This window comes from Myotis brandtii, unplaced genomic scaffold (assembly GCF_000412655.1).
Source record: "Myotis brandtii unplaced genomic scaffold, ASM41265v1 scaffold329, whole genome shotgun sequence".
Lineage (NCBI taxonomy): Eukaryota > Metazoa > Chordata > Mammalia > Chiroptera > Vespertilionidae > Myotis > Myotis brandtii.
The window spans coordinates 455,836-456,814 of record NW_005362676.1 but is presented as its reverse complement, the minus strand read 5'-3'; the positions used below and the strand labels follow the sequence as shown (position 1 = coordinate 456,814).

General features: G+C 55.1%; 1 protein-coding gene across 1 annotated transcript in view; it reads right to left on the bottom strand.

Moving 5' to 3' along the window:
- Positions 1-907, bottom strand: part of LOC106726896 (transient receptor potential cation channel subfamily M member 1-like) — a 12,813-nt gene extending 11,906 nt beyond the window's left edge. Inside the window, exons 1-2 of the mRNA XM_014543566.1 lie at positions 898-907; positions 131-351 (exon numbers count right to left, since the gene is read on the bottom strand). Coding sequence (XP_014399052.1) covers positions 131-351; positions 898-907 — 231 coding nt within the window. The remainder of the gene's footprint in view (positions 1-130; positions 352-897) is intronic.
- Positions 908-979: the final 72 nt, after the last annotated feature.

The following is a 979-nucleotide window of genomic DNA, read 5'->3' as shown; positions in this document are numbered from 1 at the left end:
AGTGAGGAAGGAAGGAAGGAAGGAAGGAAGGAAGGAAGGAAGGAAGGAAACTGGTTTAAAAAATAAAGAAAGAAATTGCGTGTGAGCTGCAGTCGGTGGACGTGGGCGGGGCGGGTGCGGGAGCACTTGCCTCGCGGACCTTCTCCAGGGCCAGGGTCACGATGTAGGCGATGACCACCCACTCCTGCAGGCAGGGCCAGCGCTCCATGCGCACCAGGATGATGTAGTTGAACAGCAGCAGGTAGCCCAGGTACGAGATCTGAGAGACGGGAGGCCCGTGAGCCGCGGCCGGGGGAGAGCCCGCTCCGGAAGGACCCCTGTTCTCACACGGGGGTGGGGTCGGGTCGGGCCCTGCCCGGGCATTAGGGGTGAGGTCATGCAATGGTTGACCAAACAGAGCAGGCTAATTTTTTTTTAATGTCTTATTGATTTCAGGGAGGAAGGGAGATGGACAGAGAGAGAGAAACATCCATGAGGAGAGAGAATCACGGATCGGCTGCCTCCTGCACGCCCCACAGCCCCGGGCATGTGGCCTGACGGGGAATCGAACCCTGACCTCCTGGTTCATACATTTTATTCTTAAAGCAAACCCAAGGTTAGCCAGGGTCGGACCACATTGGCCAAGTTCAGGGGCTGGCACGGGTATGGAGAAGCCAGATGTTTGCATTAGTCCAGTGGTCGGCAAACTCATTAGTCAGCAGAGCCAAATATCAACAGCACAAGGATTGAAACTTCTTTTGAGAGCCAGATTTTTTAAACTGAAACTATATAGGTAGGTACATTGTTATTCACTTAATGAGGGTCCTCCTAAGGCTTAGGAAGAGCCACACTCAAGGGGCCAAAGAGCCGCCTGTGGCTCTCGAGCCGCAGTTTGCCAACCACGGCTCCTGTTCTCACCAGCCGACATCTAGTCTCCTCCGGGCCTTGACACTGTCCTGGATTCTCACACATCTCGCTGTTCTCAACAGGCCACGGGGCA